This window comes from Ascidia mentula, chromosome 6, assembly GCF_947561715.1.
Source record: "Ascidia mentula chromosome 6, kaAscMent1.1, whole genome shotgun sequence".
Taxonomy (NCBI): Eukaryota; Metazoa; Chordata; class Ascidiacea; order Phlebobranchia; family Ascidiidae; genus Ascidia; species Ascidia mentula.
The window spans coordinates 11,352,902-11,371,714 of NC_138571.1; the positions used below are offsets into that span (position 1 = coordinate 11,352,902).

The 18,813-nt window shown below is 36.5% G+C and overlaps 2 protein-coding genes across 3 annotated transcripts; both read left to right on the forward strand.

Annotated features, from left to right (window-relative positions):
* The first annotated feature begins 265 nt into the window (after nt 1-265).
* Nucleotides 266-8,606, forward strand: LOC145905507 (leucine--tRNA ligase, mitochondrial-like). The gene is made up of 22 exons (XM_082992724.1): nt 266-991; nt 1,065-1,166; nt 1,222-1,350; nt 1,536-1,627; nt 1,686-1,746; nt 1,908-1,997; nt 2,064-2,114; nt 2,315-2,407; nt 2,613-2,720; nt 2,808-2,942; nt 3,155-3,314; nt 3,581-3,651; nt 3,800-4,041; nt 4,235-4,333; nt 4,592-4,729; nt 5,014-5,117; nt 5,720-5,905; nt 6,294-6,448; nt 6,716-6,793; nt 7,083-7,194; nt 7,575-7,693; nt 7,910-8,606. Exons 1-22 carry the CDS (start codon nt 893-895, stop codon nt 8,108-8,110), a joined length of 2,625 nt encoding a protein of 874 aa, XP_082848850.1. The 5' UTR covers nt 266-892; the 3' UTR covers nt 8,111-8,606.
* Nucleotides 8,607-11,779: 3,173 nt separating this feature from the next.
* LOC145905294 (alanine aminotransferase 2-like) lies at nt 11,780-18,700 on the forward strand. 2 transcript variants are annotated; one of them, XM_082992449.1, is made up of 12 exons: nt 11,780-11,925; nt 13,276-13,454; nt 13,789-13,878; nt 13,966-14,074; nt 14,257-14,390; nt 14,617-14,730; nt 15,135-15,344; nt 15,828-15,910; nt 16,119-16,281; nt 16,572-16,793; nt 16,956-17,068; nt 17,527-18,700. In XM_082992449.1, exons 2-12 carry the CDS (start codon nt 13,299-13,301, stop codon nt 17,615-17,617), a joined length of 1,485 nt encoding a protein of 494 aa, XP_082848575.1. In that variant the 5' UTR covers nt 11,780-11,925; nt 13,276-13,298; the 3' UTR covers nt 17,618-18,700. The 2 variants fall into 2 exon arrangements, with proteins under 2 accessions (XP_082848575.1, XP_082848574.1); XM_082992448.1 differs by lacking the exon at nt 11,780-11,925 and having other exon boundaries at nt 13,154-13,454.
* The last annotated feature ends 113 nt before the right edge of the window (nt 18,701-18,813 follow it).

Genomic DNA, 18,813 nt, shown 5'->3' on the forward strand with positions numbered 1-18,813 from the left:
TTTTCGTTCATCACTGGCGTTCGTTGTCTGGCGCAAGCACGGTTATCTTTTCGTCTAGCGTCTATATTGCGTCACAATGAGTTTTAGATAGTAATCGGCACCCTATAAAAAATTTCTGGATCCGCCTTTGGTTCTTTTGTTATTGTATTTTGGTTCTTTGTCTATTAGTGAAACGAATAACTCGTATATCTGCCCGTGAAGAGGTTTACTGAGGCGTAAAATATCTTGCAGTTTTGTAAACTACATACTCATTGCTCCGCGACTACTTCGAAGTGATTCTATTGCTTTTGATTAAAAACCAGTAAATGTCATAATTATTTTACCAAAGATTGTAAAAACCGAGCCAATTTTTGCAAACAACGATAAACAGTATGCGCTGCAGTAGCCAAAACTTTGGTTCTGGTTAGACGTTCTTGTTTCTTCTTCTTAAACCACTTGTGAGGTCCAATGGCGATGTACGAGGCCTAATAGGGTAGAACACAAATTTATTAAAAATTATTTCGTTATTGCTTTGTCCAGGGATCATAAAAATTATATGGAGACTTTCATAAAAGTGCTGAATGTACGCAACATTCGCAATCGCAATAACACCTTTCTTTAAAAAAAATGAAACATTACCTTTCTTAAAATGCAGTCCATCCATCAAAAAACAAATCTGGTCCTTCAACGATGTGGACGTAACATTTTTTAAAACAAATTGTCGTTGTTGGAAAGTTTGATATTGGGTATTTCCCTGATGGGGATTTTAGTAAGTTTAATGACTTTGGAATGAAATTATCACGTGTGATAAAATTACAAGTTCACAAACACGAAAACACCTAACAAAAATTTATCAGTTGCACCTGGGTTTCGACTGAAGACTCTCTCGTATCGGTTTCATGCATTAAAAGGCATGCTGTCAGTTGCTTACAAAAGCAACGTCATTTTTCGTAATTGCTTTCTCCCATGTGTCTGCTGTGGAAGAGCTATTTACAGTGAATCGAAGCTATGGGTAAGACAGATTAAACGCCATCTTGAGTGAGTTGTTCCAGTCTAGATTATTTAATTTCTTCCCTATTTCTCAGCCAAAAAAGTACAAAAAGAAAACAAGGCTTGATATTGAAAGACACTGGAGCAAAAGGCTTTCAGATAGGTGGAGACAAGCAAAAGAATGCAAAAACAAAACTGTAAGTAAGCCATTAGTGATGTAAACAACTTGTAATCATCTAACTTTCTCTGCAGTCCTCCAAACCCAAGTTCTACTGTTTGTCAATGTTTCCTTATCCTTCTGGAAACCTCCACATGGGCCATGTTCGAGTGTACACGATAAGTGATGCAATGGCACATTATCACCGAATGACAGGAAAAGAGGTGGATGCAAATACACATATTCTTAGTCTGCACAACAGTTATATTCCTATGATAAGCAAAGTGGTGCCAATAATATGAATTGTGTAAGCTGCAGACCGATGACCACTTTTTCGACCTAAAACAATTCATTATCTGATCATAGAACTCTATGAATGTTTGAAAGAATATTCCCTTTTCTATTTTAGGTACTTCATCCCATAGGCTGGGATGCATTTGGATTGCCTGCAGAAAATGCAGCTATGACCAGAGGTCTAGACCCAGATAAATGGACTAAAGAGTGAGTTACTAGATTACTAGTACAACAATAATAAGTATGTAACCATGTATCTTTTCAGAAACATTGCCTCAATGAAGCAGCAATTGACAGACTTGGACATTTTCTTTGACTGGGAAAAAGTTAGTAATTTTTGGTTTTTCTGATTTCTTTAAAAATTTTAATTCTGATTTACTATTTCTAACAACTGCAAAGTTACCAAAAGAATGTTTCTTTTTAATTTCTGATTATGATAACCTTTTCTGCATTTTTTAATCCTAGATAAATATTTTTTTTAATACAGGAAATTTGTACATGTCATCCTGAGTATTACAAGTGGACACAATATTTGTTTGTAAAACTTTTTGAGGCTGGTCTTGCTTACCGAGCAAAGGTTGGTCTCCATACATATGTGATATTTTATCAAGAACTTAAATATATGTTATATATTTCATAACAGGCCCCTGTGAACTGGGATCCTATAGATAAAACTGTCCTAGCAAATGAACAGGTATGCATATGTAATAATTCTTGTTATATTGCTAATGTATGGTACTTAGTTGTGCTAAACTTGCACATGCAAGCCAACTTTTTTGTTTAAACTACTATGTACACTATTAAAATGTGTTGGTTAACATTTTATGTTATCTCTTAGCTTTGTTGGTATGAACGTGTAGGAAATGTCTAACAAACTAATTTGACAATTTTGAGGTTGATGAGGATGGGAGATCTTGGCGTTCAGGGGCACTCGTGGAAAAAAGGATTCTTGAACAATGGTTTTTGAAAATAACAAAATATTCTGAGGTTTTTATGATAACATATATTTTTTAGAAGATTTACAAAAAGCTTTCCACACACTGTTAATTCAATACACTTAAAACAATTAAACATTTAAGAGTCCAAGGCAACATCAGTATACAAACTGGCTTTAAATATGGTTAATTTTAAATTAAAAGAAAGTGCATTTGGAAATATTGTTGTACTATTTAAAATATATATTTTTTTGTAGTCTTTGCTTCATTCTTTGCATGAACTAGAGGAAGATTTTGGTGTCAAGGCCATGCAACGCAACTGGATTGGCAACATCAGTGGTACTCTCTGTTATTTTGCTTTAAAGGTAGGCCCAAATCATCACTTACTGAGTGTGTTAGTTTTACAGTTTTGTGTTTAACAGCATAATAATCTGTTTTTGGAAACATTTTAGTTTGAGGGCCACCTGTTGCAAGCAAAGATTCCAGTATATTGCACACATCCTGAAAGATTAGAGCAAGGAAGTCATGTTAATGTACACAGTACCTATCTGGATCAGTTTGCAGACCTCCTAAAGGAAAGCAACTCGGTTTGTACAGTTTCTTCCTATTCTTGGTTTCAATCAAAACACATTTTAAAAAACCTTAGTACTCATTATTATGATATTGCATGGTTCATGGAGAATTTAGAATGCTTTATATTTTTGCGCTACTAAGGCTATATACAAAAACATATAAAACAATATCCAATTGTTATTATGAAATTCATTACCTAATCTTTTCATATGTACAAATGAATTAGGAAATAGGGGACAAAGCTGTGCAGATGATCAAAGAAGCTAACAGTGCAGAAAAACCTATTACTGGACTCAAGGCAGTCAACCCATTTACAAATCAAGGTTTAAAATTGGTTGTCAGTGATCATCACATTGAGGAACACCCCACAGCTACAGCTATACTTGGTACATTTGAATTTATCTACCAGCATTATTGCCACTGATGAGTGTGTATTAGAAAGCAAGTCTGTCTGGTTTTTAAATCAGTTGGTAAAAACTGTGTATAATACCTAACATTATTTGATAGAAGTTATGCATCCAAATGCAAATGCCCTATTATGTTATGTTGTTTGTTATGTAGGTACAGAAATTCCACATTACTATTACAATGTCCAATGAAATAGTGTGTTTCCTTTGTTTCCCTTGTACATGTTATTGTGTTTTTCGTTAAGGTGTACCAGCTGTCAATGAAGTTGACATGGAAGTTGCTAAAAGATTTGCCTGTCCCATTTTATTGGATGAAGTAGGTTTTTGTGTGATGTGTGTTATAATTAAGTATTTCCATCACCAAGATATTTATTTCCGTACCTGGGTTTTCCAGTTGTTGGAAAATATTTAAGATAACAATAATTTGCCAACTTAAGAAAGTACATACTCGTATATATTTTCAGCCTTTAATAAGTGGACGGGAGGCTCTGGAAAAAATCAAGTCACTGAAATGTGGAGAAGGATTTTTCAACAGCAGTGGACTAAATGACTGGCTGATTTCTCGTCAACGACGATGGGGAACCCCTATTCCAATTGTGTATTGCCCCACACACGGCCATGTTGCGTTGCCTGAAAAGGACTTACCGGTCATTATGCCACCCTATGGAGAATCACTGGATGAATGGAAAAAGTCTACTTGCCCTAAGTATTTAATTTTTAGTATTTTATTTATTTGGTTTGAAATGTTGAACATGTTTGGTATGTAACTATTTAAAATATATATTCTGAATTGAAACATTAGCAAAAGTTTCTGAGACATTCAGAGGTCTAAAAAAACTATACTTTTTTCTTCACAGTAGTTCATGAACAAATACACAACTTTTTTTACCATTCATTAGATGTGGGGGTGAAGCTGTGAGGGAAACTGACACAATGGACACATTTGTTGACTCATCTTGGTATTTCTTTCGTTACACAGATCCCCACAATTCCACTGAGTGAGTAATTGTGAAAAAATTTAAATTTGTAAAAGGAGTTTCTGTCTATTGAAGTATATTCTATTTGTTTTGGTTTAATATATTATTACAAACTTGTTAATTTCTGTGTATGTGTGATTTAATTAAAATCTTTTGAATATTCACAAAACAAGTTTAAGTAACAGTGATTCCAAAAAAATACGTTAAATTTGTATGGAAATTTAGCATTAAATCCAACTATGTTATGTTTTATCATATCATAAGATTACCAACTTTCAGACCCTTTTCAAAGGAATTGGGGAACAAATTGATGCCAGTTGATTTGTATATCGGTGGAAAAGAGCATGCTATCCTACATCTTTACTATGCCAGATTTTTCGCCCATTTCTGTGCCGACCTGGGGCTTATAAACTATAGGTTTGCACAGCTATGTAATATCTGTCACTTATGGGGCTCTTTAAGGCCGAATAACAAGTAAAGTGCAACATTTTTAGGTAAAATTACGACTGATAATGGTCATGTATTTTATTTATACATAACTATATATTGTTTACATAAACAGGTAACTTTTAATCAAACAGTTAAGTTTGACATTAAGAACAAACTTCATGAGCGAAATGCATTTAGGTTTATAGTTTGTTATGAGTGAATGAGTGCAAAACAAAGGCAAACGTTTGCACTAAAGCTTACATACATTGCAGAGAACCATTCAAAAAACTGCTTGTCCAAGGTTTAATTCGTGGCAAAACGTATCGTGTGAAATCAAGTGGGAAATATCTACCTGCCGAAGAAGTCGAAGAAAAAGGTAGAAAGATACTGGCTCTCTTCGTTTCCCATGCCCATTAATTATTGTCCAAAATCGACCTTCATACAGTGCACATAGTTTTGACCAAAGGTTGTCTTTCCGGCTAACTTGCCACACGCTGTCTGAAGTTACTAATTATTTTTGGCTTTTTTGCTTCTACATTGTCCAAAACACCAATATGAAAACAAAAATCGTTTTGCACATCAACGGGGGTGCGGCGAATAAAAAATACTAACGTCAGAAGGTCGTTTGCACGCCATAATATAAAAGTTAAAGCGTCGTCTATGTAAGCACGTTCATCACCAACGTAATTTCGTTTGTTGCGTAATTGTTGTTCGCGAATACGAGGCAAACGAAACGCGTGTTAAGCACTTAGAGTTTTATCAGAAGGAAATGCGCCTTTATTTTTGCTGCGGTTTAATCCCGCGAAAACCGAAAGGACACGATGCGATTGCGTTTTAAATTTAGAAAAGGTCGGGGGTGCGCGGCACCCCTGCACCCCCGTACTCTACACCAGTGGGCGTAAATCCGGTTTCTTACTGATACGCTATTGTTATCATTGAATAACGTTTATAAAAATCAACCATGTATTCGACTTTTAGGCGACGGGAGCTGTTTTGAGCGTTCTACAAACCAGGAGGTGGAAACAAGTTTTGAGAAGATGAGCAAGTCGAAGCTGAATGGAGTGGATCCCGGGGAGTTTGTGGCCGAATGGGGAATTACCATTACAAGACTTTTTGTTCTTTACGCCGCAGCTCCCTTTGAATCCATTGACTGGGATGTGAAAAGTAATTTTCCTTGCTTTTTGTTTGAAGGAAAAGTCATTTTTTTATGCAGTGTTTAGAACTTCCATACCCAGATTAGAATATTTTTGGATTAGTTAAGCTTCCAGCACCCACTCAATTTTGTGCCATACATACACCTTCCTGAGCATGCTTACAAGCTGCCATGGATATACCAAAAAAAGAGTGTCAATTAACGGTTCAATTGCAGAAACATGTATTTTTTGGTATTTCTGTAATCATATAGCAGTTTGTCAATAGTAAAAGTTGTGCGACAATATATTAAGCGAGTCGGATATATAAGGGCATCAAAATTGTCGTGCGATTGCTTTATTTCACTGACTCAGCAGATTGAAAAACCTCCCAACAATTCCTTTTTTTCTTTCCGAAATAGCCGACGTCATCCCTGGAGTAATGAGATGGCAAATGCGGATGTGGCGATGCGTGACGAACTTGATCCAGTCACGTGAAGAAGCAAGAGAAAGTGGAAAGGTTGACGAATACCTAGAATGGAGACTTGCGCAACAAACCAATGAAGCCATTACACAGGTAAGTGGCCGTGTCACATTTCGTTGCGAACTGTTGTGGTTTTACGTCGAACTGCTTGATTCCAAGAAAAAACTATCTTTTCAATAAGCAAAAATGTTGATAATTTGTCGAAGTTTGAACTATAAACCTTTGGCACAAACTTTATATAACCTGCTGTTAAATTTGCCTTTAGGTCTAAAACACACTATTGTACACACACAGACTAAGATAATAGTCTTGAGGAACTTTTTGCGAACTAATTCGATATACTTGCAACCTTACTTTCAGGTTACGCAGCTGTTTGAAAACTCGTGCACTTTAAGCGCAGTCATCACCTTGCTGATGACCTTGGCCAAAGATGTATCGGTATGTTTACAGCTTGTAAATTGTCTCTTGTTTTGCCGTAAATTTCTGGCCTTTGCACATGTTGTTCTGTATATACTCAATGGTTTCCTGTGTGTAAAGTATTTAAGTAACTGGGCCAAAGCTTAATATATTACTGTCCTAGCGCAGTTATATAATAAATAATCAGGAGACATTACGTTATCAAAAACAACACAGACCAATGGAAGTTGAGCGCGGAGAGTGAAATGTCTCGACGGTTTTTAATTGGTTTCACTGCATCATTTCTTAAATTCTCAAATTTTATTTTCAGAATTGTCCTCAGTCGCTCGTAGAGTCGAGTTCTCAATACGAACGTGCAGTGTGTGCGCTTGTCATTATGTCCGCACCCCTCATGCCACACTTTGCATCCGAGCTGTGGGAAGGTATGTGTAGCGCTAATTGATTTTGCCTGTGTTACCAGAGCGTGTTGTCCTTTGTCCTTGGAATTAGTAGCTGTTTAAATCTTTGCTATGTCAACCAGTTTATAAAAAAACGTTTATAGCGCTAAAGAGCCGATTCCCTGTGTTTTACGGTTTAAAACTGTGTACCAAAAGGGCGGGCGATTGGCAAAAGCGGTCAAGGCGCCCGACCCATATACCAAGAATAAAACCTGATCGGGATTCGTAGCCAGGATAACCTTGGTTCGAATCCCGGTGTGGTAAAAAAGTAAAATATCCAAAGAAAGTGTTAAAGAAACATTGGCTACCAACTAATTGTACATTTCTATGACTATAATCAATTGCTTCACATTTTTTTGTCACAGGACTGCGTGGTATGACGTCAAAAAAGTGGGAACTAAACTGGGACGGACAAGTGTTGGACCAGCAATGGCCCGAACCCGTACAACTAGGCGTGGCGAAATGGAAAAAGCTTTATGTCAGAGTAAGATATATTTTCCAAGTTGTTATGAATCGTTTTTAGTTTTTATGTATTTTCTCCATATTGATTGCGGCTGTAATTAGGTTTAGTTTAATAATTTGTAGAATTTTGCTTATTTGTTTGTTGATCTTCAAAAAAATGGTGGGAAATTATTTCCACCAATCAGAGCAGAGCTACTAAATCATCCAACTTTTGAATCTACAACCGTTAAAATTTCAGGTCGACGGCAAGCATTGTACGGTCATTTTCTACTCCAGCGACCTTGAAGGCAACGTCAAAGTCTTACAAGATCTTGCTACCAGCAACGAAACCGTGATACGGCGCCTTAAAGAACGAGAAATCACCAAAGTCAATTGCAACGCAGGCCTCGTTAACATATGTACGAACAACACTAAAATCAACAACAGTTCTTCGGGTTAAAGTTGTTTGGAATAACTGTTATTAAAAAAAAAATCGCCCTGTTGGTTTTGTGGCCATGACTTCAGGAAAGGAGTTTTTATATCTTTTATTGACAACCCAAATTTTGATCGTGTAGACTTAGACTCAAAAGAAGCACAGATTTTAAATGGTAACATGTCTTTGAAAGTACATGTTCTGTGAAACACGAGACTAATAGGAGAATCTCTCATTTTTGACGAGATTTTTAAAGTGATAAGTGGAAGTTGATTTGTCACAGAAATAAGAAAACTCCACCCAAACAACCTTTCACATTATCTTGAATATGAGCAAATAAAGTGGCTCGAAGCATATGCAGTATAATCCATACTTTGCTCTTTACTACAACTTGGTGTCATTCCTCTCCATTTTCGGTTATTCTGGCATATTCCCTACGTCCACCACACATTAACAGTAAAAGAAAATAATGTCTCTAAGATGGCGTTATTGAGCATCAGGTAAATGTAACTTTACAGTTCGTACATGTCGCATTGTTTTTTCAAACGATACACAGAACAGAAACAAAAACCAAAGAGATATCATTCGATAATGATATCGACCATGGAATTTTTCTTATATGCTCTAAGTCTGTTGACACTCAACGTTTTCACCTATATAAATTATTCATATCACCGTTCGTCGGAGCGAGGCTGAAGCAATTATTTAGGGACAGTAAAGCAAATTTCTTTCGACTAAAATTCAAAAAATTGTGCTTTGGTATGCTATTTTTGTCCACTAAATACATTTAAAATCTTTTTTTTTCGGTACTTCGAAAATCGATGTGCATACTTATGATGTTTCAATAAATGACTGCATAGCCTATGTGCTTACGACGCCAATAAATATTGCTATCTAAAATCAACATGCACACGTCTGTGTTTGCTGCAAACTGATGTATGAAAAGCCACAAGTATGTGCACATGTTTTTGGACAAGATAGCAATCACTTTGCCTCCTCAGTAAATCTGGCTGAGGCAAATTGCCGCAAATTCATAGATCATTTCGTTGTACTACACACCATAAAGAGGGCATTTGATCACTTTTATCGCAAAAACGAATACGTTTAAATATTTGCTTGATCGCTGTATTTTATGCAAAGTCTGCGAACGGGTAATGAACAGCAATTGCGGTTTGGTTTTTACAACTAAAGGACAACTACATAAATATTTGATCCCATACAAGAACGGTGACAACAAGGCAGGTCGCCTTTATTGGTCGCTGCTGGTGCGATTGCAGCACCAAGAATAACTCGGTTATTTGCAGCCACAACCATTGTTTTCTCACTAAGAGTTGGACGTTAATATTTAACGAAACAACAAACTCTCCCTTAAATAATTATGTGTGTTTGCGGATCGGGTCGTATAACTTTGCTGTTGTTGAATTTCGCAGCAGTTACTTATTTATGACCTGACCGAGCGGTTTTAGCACAATTGGTTACAGAAGATCTGTAAACAGGGTTATTTTATAACAGGCCACGTCGCAGGTTCGACAAGATGCTTCATTAAAGAGAAACTTCTACGTTACAATTTGCATTATAGTTTAACTCTAGAATTCGAACATGTGGCAGCATTGCTCCGATGTGAAACCCATTAATCCGCCTCTAATTATTCCCAATACACGCGTAAACAATACAATTGGATAATAAACCCCGAGTATCATCGATTAAAAGCTGTCTACGCCTCTCTGAATTCCGACGTTCAATTAAAGGCGACGTCGCTCCACAATTAGCACGAGATCAATACTTTACATTGGACAAGTTTTAGGAGGCTAAACTCTTAGCAGTTTTTGTACGGTTACAGATCGATGCACTGCATAAAAACTGGCAGCATTTACAACGTTTTACACCAGTCGCATTGTCATCGGTGGTAAATCGCACGAAACGGTCATAAAAATTGATATATCTGCAAGGTTGTGCGCACAAACCAGGTAAATGTTGGTGTCAATGTTAAAGCATAGACAGGGAGCAAGAACCTGAGGTAGATAATGTAGTGGCCATGTAAGTACAAGCTTTACGCTTTACATCCAAGGCAATTGAATTGAAAGAAGATGCACCGCTGTGAACACACGCATCTGCGGACAAACACTCGGCATGGTCCTAGCAAACATATATGCGAACAGAAATAGCTTTTGCACAATCGAAACAAGATATGGGCATACTGAAGGGGTGTGTCTGCCTTCAGGGTCACCTTGGGAAACTTGATAACAGCGCTGTCGTCGCAAGTTTTTTGCTGTATCTTTCCTGTGCGGTGAAATACAGGATGACAAGGCTTGGAATAGGACTAATGAGGTTCAAATTACAAAATACGTCAGAAGTTTATATTACTGCACATAAGAGCTGAAAGGCCGTAAGAGGTTACTTCCAAAAACAAACCCGGGAAAATGGTACTCACGATTTCGTTCATACCATTTTGAAAGGTTGTCTGCTAGTAGTCTGAATGCAGGACGCCATACAAAAATGGTGTGTTGCAAGTCGACAGACAGTTGTGATTCATGAAATAGCAACTGCTCGGTATGATAAAAACAAAAGCTATACCGGTATATGATGATCATCGCTACGGGTTTTTTTGTTGCAATTTATTATAGCTTAAGCTATTAACTATAGCTGGTGAACTACTACGCACAAGAAACGTCATGGTTATATATTACCATCATAAAGGCCTTACTGGGACGATATTGCAACCACAATAGCGTTAAAATAACACACGATGAAGGCGCAGAAAAAACTGCCTGGATTTGTTGAGAGTTTAGATCTTTAGAATGTTCCGACTGAGGCTCAGATGTGGCTATTCGAAAACATGTACCATTTTGTTGTTGTTGACAATTTAGGCATAATTAACTGTGTTCTTCCAGCAAATAATATGTTACCGTTGCCTATAGTAGATGCCAAAGCATTGACCTACTTTATTCCTTTTAGTGTTACGACCCATTGGTGTTGTTGTGTCTTATTCATTACGTCACAGTTGCTGTGTCAGTCGTCGTTTGTCTTCTGAGGTTTGTCGACAAATGAAAAGTCAGAATACTGTTGGCAGGAAATCCGTTTTAGCCAGAACTGCCATTTGGCCAAGTCACACAGCAGGGCCTAGTATTACTAAGCTAATTTTGCGTGCACGATGTACAAGAAGTTTAGTCATCTCTAGAACACAACACTTCATGAAAAAGAAAGTTTTTTGGGCGTTATGGAAGGTCACTTGCTTTAAATTTACTTCGTGTTAACATTCGCATCAGCAAGGTTTGCGTAACGCAACTACAATGCAAGCTGGTCCACAGCAATGCTTTGTCATAAAGGGGGCGTTTGTTGGGTGTGGCACACAGCAACAAAGTGTAAAAAGGTGCAACCAGTACAACGCTCTGTACATTCGTATCCTCTTATCGGAGTAGCGCGTTAGGTTAACGGGCATTCACTTCCAAATGTGTAAGGGGTACTATAATTGACTGTTAGCTAGCTGTAGTGCGCGCTGTAAAGCGTACATTCGTGTGTATAAACCAGAACCGGAAACAACTGTTTCTTTATCGAACAAAGCACTGCCCAGTACAGAAAAAAGTCGCCAAGGAGAACCAAAGAGACAAGAAGGGAGTGCTAATAAATGGCGTTGTTTAGGTCTGGTGTATTGATTGTTTGAACTATACACTCGCTAACCGCTGTCGATAAACCTACATTAGGTCCGTAGTCCAACATACAGCTGACTAAATTTGTACTTGTAACGCCTGAACGAGCTTTTGTTCGCTCCCTCTTGGCCCCGGACAGCTGTGACACACTTTTTCGACTCTGCTTACTGCTACTGGATACTCCTTGATACAAAGGTAAGAATTAACGTACTGGTAATAGTTGGTATAGTGTAGGACACTTTCCCCATCCTGAAGTACATTAATAACTACTCAAAGTAAATTTATTTATTTGGAGTGTATTAATTCATTTGTAACCGGTCAGAGATATTTCAGAGTGAAAACCGCGCAAAGTAACGTTCTTTTGTGCTTGAAGTACCTCTTTGAACACGTGTTACAAACTACTGATGCATGACCTAAACCATTTGGTCAGTTGGTGATTTAATCTGTTATTAATAAGCGCCGTAAATTGTCCAGGAATTTCCCGTTGGAATATAGAGCTGGTGTTGCGTAAAACATGTTTTTCGTGCATCTATGTATGGTTTCATATTTACGCTACATTCCTAGATTATTTTTTGTGAATGTTTGTTAGGTAAATCTCCCATCTAATGAATTTATGTATACGGTTGACTGATTGTATAGATAGTAATTTACGAAGCTTTACGAAATTCCTGGATGGTGTAGTGAAGTCGATGTTGAGTTTTTTTAAAGTTAACGACGTTGTCCTTGATACTGTTTTTGCGTTAACATAGTCGTTTTTTGTGTAATGGAAAATCACGCCTTAAGATTTGTTTTTGCTTTACCTATATTATGTTCAGTTTCTGTATACAGATATAGATAGGATGATAAAACCCGCAGAGTTTATCTATCTATGTATGACAATTACAATGTCTTTTGAATAAACGTACAGTTTAGAAAACCAGTTTGGAACTGAAAAGTATCTTTATTGTAGAAAATGAAAAATGCATCATTTAAATTTATCAGTTTAGTCGGCAGGGTTTCAAAAATTTTACAGGGCAGGCAAGGTTAAGCTAAACTCCATTTTCTTGCTACATAATGGAGTGAGTAAAGGTTTTTTTCATGATAAATAAATATCAAAGAGTAGAATCCGCCTTCGTTTTCCCTAACATGGTTTCTGGTGTGCATTGAACAAAGATATAGATACCCCAAATCCATAGGCTGGTAAATAAAACATACAATTGGCCCATGAAGTTGAAATTCATTTATATTGTTCAATTTAGAAATTCAAACAGATACCAATGGAACTTGGTGGTATGTGGCAACATTGTGTAACTTCCAGGTGGTATGTGACCACAATTAGGTTCGGTAACACAAAGAAACCCTGCCAACTTTGATGTTAAGATTCAATTATTTCCCAAAGCCCCATTCAGTTTTCCCTAATTAAACTTACAATTTTTTTAGATTTTACGCAGTGTTAATTTAGTTAGAAACCAATCAAAATGTTCAAGTGTCCTGTTAATTATCAAAGTGTTAAGTCTGTTGTCAAAACGCGACTCAAAAGAAATTGTTTTCTGTCTCACAATAAAGTGACATCCTACCAGCCTTTCAACATGTCCGCTAACGGCCGACCCATTAGTAATGGAGTTGGACACTACCAGAAAGTCCTGACTGTGGACAACATGAACCCACACATAAAAAAGGTGGAATATGCAGTCAGGGGTCCCATTGTGGTTCGAGCTGGGGCAATTCGCAAAGAACTGGAACAGGTATGTGGTGTTTTTGTTCATTTGTGCCACATGCATTACAGTAAACAACCAGAATGCTGCGTTAAAATCATTTAATTTGCTCTCCATAACAATATTCATGTGATACAGTTTGATTAAGTGTTAATAAATACTCATGCTGCACTCAAGTGTGTCAATATAAATTTATACTTAGGTTATGTGGAAATTAAATTTTGTCTTTGTAATTATTCTTTGGAAGTTGTGTCCTCTTTCCTGACTCTGTCTCAGAAAGTTTCAATACATTAAAAAAGTCGAGTGATACAGCCCACTGCATAACTAAAGTAATTGTGTGTTACATTTTTATTTACATTTGTAGGGCAAGAAAAAGCCATTCACAGAAGTGATTTCAGCCAACATTGGTGATGCTCACGCCATGGGACAATCACCAATAACCTTTTTACGACAGGTGAGCAAGAAGCCTGATGTGCTTCCATCAACCAACAAATAATTTAAGGATAAGGAACAGTTAGGTGATTGAGTGATTTTGTTTCAGGTTGTAGCTCTGTGCATATACCCAGAATTGTTCAAATCCAACGACTTTCCTGAAGATGCCAAGAAGCGTGCAAAAAGAATATTAGGAGCCTGTGGTGGTGGTTCTGTTGGTAAGCATGACTTGCATATTATTTAGATATACTGATTTACTATTCCCACATTCATGTTTAAAAGCTTTTTAGTGAATGGTGATTTTTTGTACAATGTTGACTGTATAGTATTAGTATTTGTATCGAAACAATTTGATCAGCTAAAATTATCATTGATTTTTTTATCATCCATTTTATTGTAGGAGCTTATTCTGCCAGCCAAGGAATTGAGACTATCAGAAACGATGTTGCAAACTACATTGAAAAAAGAGATGGAGGAATTAAAGCAGATCCAGCCAATGTGTTTTTAAGTACAGGAGCAAGCGATAGCGTAGTGGTAAGTAAAAAAATGGATATTTTTAGTGAAATGCTGATTACAAACAATTGATAATTGGGAGTTCAAGACAGTAGTGCACACTGTTTCGACCAATAAGATCTCAGCAATGCAGCTGGTGACGGTAACTAGCAGACACAGGCATTTCCGCTTTGTGCTACTATTCGGTTAATGATCCGTTGGGTACCCAACAATCGATAATATCTCACATACAAAACATTTGTTTTAGGCAATGTTGAAGCTGATGGTAACGGGAGAAGGCAAGGAAAGAACCGGGGCCATGATCCCTATTCCACAATACCCACTCTACTCTGCGACCTTGTCTGAACTTAATGCAACCATGGTATGACATTCTGTAATGATCACAATGTTTTGTGGTTTATCATAGACAGACAGACATGGCAGTTGACATAAATGAAGTGCCCATTTCCTGTTTGTTTCAATGGCACGATACCAACTGTGTTTTTTATTTTGCTTGGGCTTTCATAGTTTTCTGTGAATTTTTTTATCCACTGTAGCACTACTATATTTTAGACACATTGAACTTGTTGCTCAGTGTCACATTTTTTGGTGTTTTTGCAAAAAATATTGGATAAAATTTAAATGGGATTTGTCATGGTACAAAAATATATTCAAACACCAAACCATATTCTAAATAAAAAGCAATTATGGTTCAAGTTTTTTCAGCAAGTTAATGATCCAGAAGTAAATATTTTACAAATTTATTGTATAATTTATGGATTTCAGGTCCCATATTACTTGGATGAGGGCAATAACTGGGCGCTCAACATCGACGAACTTCAAAGATCTTTAGACGAAGGAAAGAAAACTTGTAATCCTAGAGTTTTGTGCGTGATTAACCCTGGAAACCCAACAGGACAAGTTCTTAGTCATGAAAATGTTGTGGAAGTTATAAAGTTTGCAAAAAGGAACCACTTGTTTCTTATGTCTGACGAGGTACAATATTTCAACACTTTTTTCTCACTGAAACTGAGTCCCATTGTATGTCGGTAAACCCCCCATGACACTTTGAAACATAACACTCTTGGAGATTGTGTTTCAAGATTCTTGAGAATAAAACAAGTTCTATGTTTTGAAATGTCAAAAGTCAAAGGATTAACCCTGTGGTACTGTTTGTGTTAATTGTCTTCAATAAAGCCACAAAGTAAAATCATATTGCCTTTAGGCTATCTGAAATTCACTGCATTACATTTCTTTTTTGGGCTAGCCAGAAAGCACCAACTTTTTTATTGAATAAAACCTTCAACTGCATGATCGGAAAACTAGTTGATTTTTAGTGTTTGTATGTTTTTTTATTTTTATGATTTTTGACGTATTATCATGAATCGTGAAAGACTAAATTGAACTAGATTCAAATACACAAAGCCTACTTCTGTGCTTCTTGCTGTTCTAAAATATATTCTTTATAATGGTTTAAAGGTGTATCAAGACAACGTTTATGCTGAAGGTTGCGCCTTTCATTCTTTTAAGAAAGTTATGCATGAACTTGGCCCTGAATACAGGTGGGAAGTGTTTTTTTGTGATGGTTTGTTGCTGACATCTTAAACACTCTTAAAATAGTTGTTACTCCAGCTCCTGGTTTAGCTTTCACTGGGCAACTATCTTAATAAAATTTATACCTGAATACAAAACCACCAGAATGTGTTATCCCAGCAAAACTGCATTGTTATAGGGATTTATTTAATGAAGAACTACTCTGTAAATTTTCAGTGAGAATGTTGAGCTTGCATCTTTCCACTCCATCTCGAAGGGTTACATGGGGGAGTGTGGTTTCCGGGGTGGTTACATGGAAGCGATAAATCTCGACCCGAAAGTGAAAGAGCAGTTGAGAAAACTTGTTTCCACCAGACTCTGTCCGCCGGTTACTGGTCAGGTAAGACCAGTATTTGATCTTTATGCCCAAAAAATTGGTAGAAGAGCAAAACAATTTTGTCATTTCCTTTTACCTACCTGCTATCACTGCCGAGAAGTATGTAAACAAACCGTATTTAGTTTGCAATTATTAAATGTGTACAGCTTTGTTTGTGCTTTTGACATATTACCTTATGTCATTCACATTGATTAATTTCTAAGCACTGTATGTTAATGCCTAATATACAAGCTTTAATTTACATAATATTGCATAATATACTTTAAGCAATGTCTGTTACATATGCTTTTTAGGCTGCACTTGATGTAGTGGTAAACCCCCCTCAGCCTGGTGAGCCCTCTTTCGAACAGTTTGACGAGGAAAAAAGAGCTGTTTTGGGAACATTGGCCGAAAAAGCCAAACTCACTGCTGATATGTTTAACTCTATTCCTGGAATTCAATGCAATACAGTACAAGGTGCAATGTACTCCTTCCCAAGGATAACCATCCCAGATAAAGCTGTAGCAGAGGCCAAGGTATGTGTATGTCACTTACTACTGCTTTAGCATATTATTGGTTACTGAAAATAATTTTAACATTGCTTACGCATATTTGATTTCTATTTTCCAAAATAAAAACACTTGATATTTATTTTATACTTGATATTTTACACATTTTGTTGACTTTTTTGTCCATAGAGTCTTAATGAAACACCAGATAGTTTTTATGCTGGCCAACTCCTTGAAGAAACAGGAATCTGCATTGTTCCAGGCAGTGGGTTCGGACAAAGACCAGGCACCTACCATTTCAGGTATTTAACATTTTGTCTAAACCAGTGGTTCCCGTCCAGTGCCAATTGTAAACTTAGGGGTGCTGCGAGCTATTCTTTATATTCTCTTTGGTAATTTTTCACCATCAGGTTTACCGGTTGTGCAATATTATATCATGGACACAATTGTTTTCATGAAATTAGTCCACATTAAGAATCAGACAGAAGGGCTGATTGGTGCATTTATGGCGGTAACTTGTTGGTTTGCTTCCATTGGGTGTTGCAATATTTGAATTCAGCTAAATGCTGAGAGCCAAGAATGGTTGGGAACGACTGTTTAACACACAATACATAAAATATAGTTATGACTTAAGGTGGTATTTTGATTTTGTGTAAAACAATGGCTTGCAACAAAACAAAGGCATCTCCTTATTGCCACATTTCAAAAACAGTTTTTTAAACATTTTATTTGACGTATTTGTGATCTCTTTTTTTTTCAGAATGACAATTCTTCCGCCTTTGGACAAAATGAAATCACTTTTCAAACTATTCCGTGATTTCCACATTTCCTTTACCAAAAGATATGAGTGATTATTAGAAAAAAAAATGTTGTTCCACTTTTTTCATTTGCGCTTTGTTGGCACTTTTGCATTTTAAGCGATGATCAACTTTTAACTTCTCGTTTTTCGTTGTGACCGTGCTCTTTTCGCGATTGCATAGGAAACTACTAATTATCACTTTTTACATGATCAAATTTTGCTTTAAACTGTATGCAAAGGACCTTCCCTCAAACAGCCAATGAAGGCACATGTTGAACGATAATTAGGCACCAACTAATAAATGTGATCGAAATATGGCAAGAACAAATTGCTCTGAATAACTATAAATTTTACCATTAAATTGTATGTTTTAGCCCATCAAGTGTATTTGTGTATGTATGCTGAATGCAAATGTCTATTGTTTTGTTTGAATTATTTTTTTCCAATATTTAAAGGTGATTCCATAATGTAGTTTTACCCCTTACTGTAGTTTGCTCCATGCAAAGGTAGAGCCATACCACATCCAGTGAGCTTTCATGACATAGCATTTTTCTGTGCCTGCAATTCAAGATTTGCAAACAAAAGACTTAAATTGCAGACACATGTTTTATAGAAAACTAAATATGACTGATTCTTATGAGTAAGATTTTGATCATATGAAGTTTTGTGGCCGACTCATGTGTACACTTTTTGCCTCCTCCTGTGACAGTTTTGTTTATTGCATAACTTATTGTTATGTGCCTTAATTCACCACCATTTTATGGTAGTGACTGTATAATCTATTTCTTAACTGATGTGTTTGTGATTTTATCTAAAAATAGCCTGCTTGGACATGACAAGAACTTGAAAATGACACTTGTCTCTTCTTAGTACCTGTAATAACATTTCGTCACACACTGTGGGTGATGATTTTTTCTTTTCATTTAAATATTCACATAGTACGTTTGTTTACCATCACCTTAGGAAAACAATTATTGTTTGTCATTCTATGTGTTATTGTGTGTCCCAAATAATAAAACTGCATTTTCTGTGATTTTGAATTTTTGATATAAACCAACTGTCTTTGTCCTTTTCGAAAAAAAGCTCTTAAAATTTCATCACAAGTAAATGTGTTTTGTGGTGCTTGTAAAATAATTTATTGTGAAAAAAGCTGTTTCATTAATTTCAGAACAGCAAGGTAGCAACTTACCCAGGCTGATAATATTTATCTCAAAGGTCAAAAGAAATTTAAGCCTACTTGGTAAAGAC